This window comes from Trachymyrmex septentrionalis, unplaced genomic scaffold (genome assembly GCF_001594115.1).
Source record: "Trachymyrmex septentrionalis isolate Tsep2-gDNA-1 unplaced genomic scaffold, Tsep1.0 scaffold80, whole genome shotgun sequence".
Classification (NCBI taxonomy): Eukaryota; Metazoa; Arthropoda; class Insecta; order Hymenoptera; family Formicidae; genus Trachymyrmex; species Trachymyrmex septentrionalis.
Window position 1 is genome coordinate 1824976 of NW_017305988.1, and position 766 is coordinate 1825741.

At 25.5% G+C, this 766-nt stretch overlaps 1 protein-coding gene across 1 annotated transcript in view; it reads left to right on the top strand.

Moving 5' to 3' along the window:
* Positions 1-463, top strand: part of LOC108754693 (lipase 3-like) — a 4996-nt gene extending 4533 nt beyond the window's left edge. The window contains exons 6-7 of the mRNA XM_018497191.1: positions 35-177; positions 311-463. Coding sequence (XP_018352693.1) covers positions 35-177; positions 311-460 — 293 coding nt within the window. The 3' untranslated portion in view covers positions 461-463. The remainder of the gene's footprint in view (positions 1-34; positions 178-310) is intronic.
* The last annotated feature ends 303 nt before the right edge of the window (positions 464-766 follow it).

The following is a 766-nucleotide window of genomic DNA, read 5'->3' on the forward strand; positions in this document are numbered from 1 at the left end:
GTTTTATATATAATCTATAATTATTATTTTTCAGGATCTTTTCATAAATTTGATCATGGTATTAAAACAAACTTATCTCTCTATGGATCTACACAGCCACCTAAATATACTCTTGAAAGAATAAAAGTACCTGTGGCGATCTTTTACAGTGAAAATGACTTTATTAATCATCATATTGTAAGTTCTACTATTTCAAGATGTGTTTATTTATGTTGTATTGCTGTATATAATATATATGTATATATATATATCATTTATATTACTATTTTATCTCATCTTTTACTTCATAACATTTTCATAATTGTTTCAGAATGTTCCAAAACTAGCAGATAATTTACCAAATGTTATACAAACTGAAAAAATAGCATATGAAAAATTCAATCATATTGATTATCTCTGGGGCCGCGATGCAAGGACAATCTTATATAACAATATTGTAACTGTGTTGAAGAAATTTTAATGCATCGAGATCAAATTTTAATAGACAATTAATTGTTAATTTTGTATCTAATTAACAATTAAATAACTCAGGAATATTATTTACTATTAGATTATATTTCATATGTGAACACATAAATCATATTAAGACTTTAAATACAAAGCGCCTTTTCGGTCGAGTGTTAAGATGTTGAACTACTATCTAATATACATTCAATTAAATTGAATTAATATTTCAGAAATAAATTGAGAGCCGATGGATTTATCGGATTCACACAATCAATCTGAAACAAATAATCCCCCCCAAATTCTCCCAAATCTTAAAAAA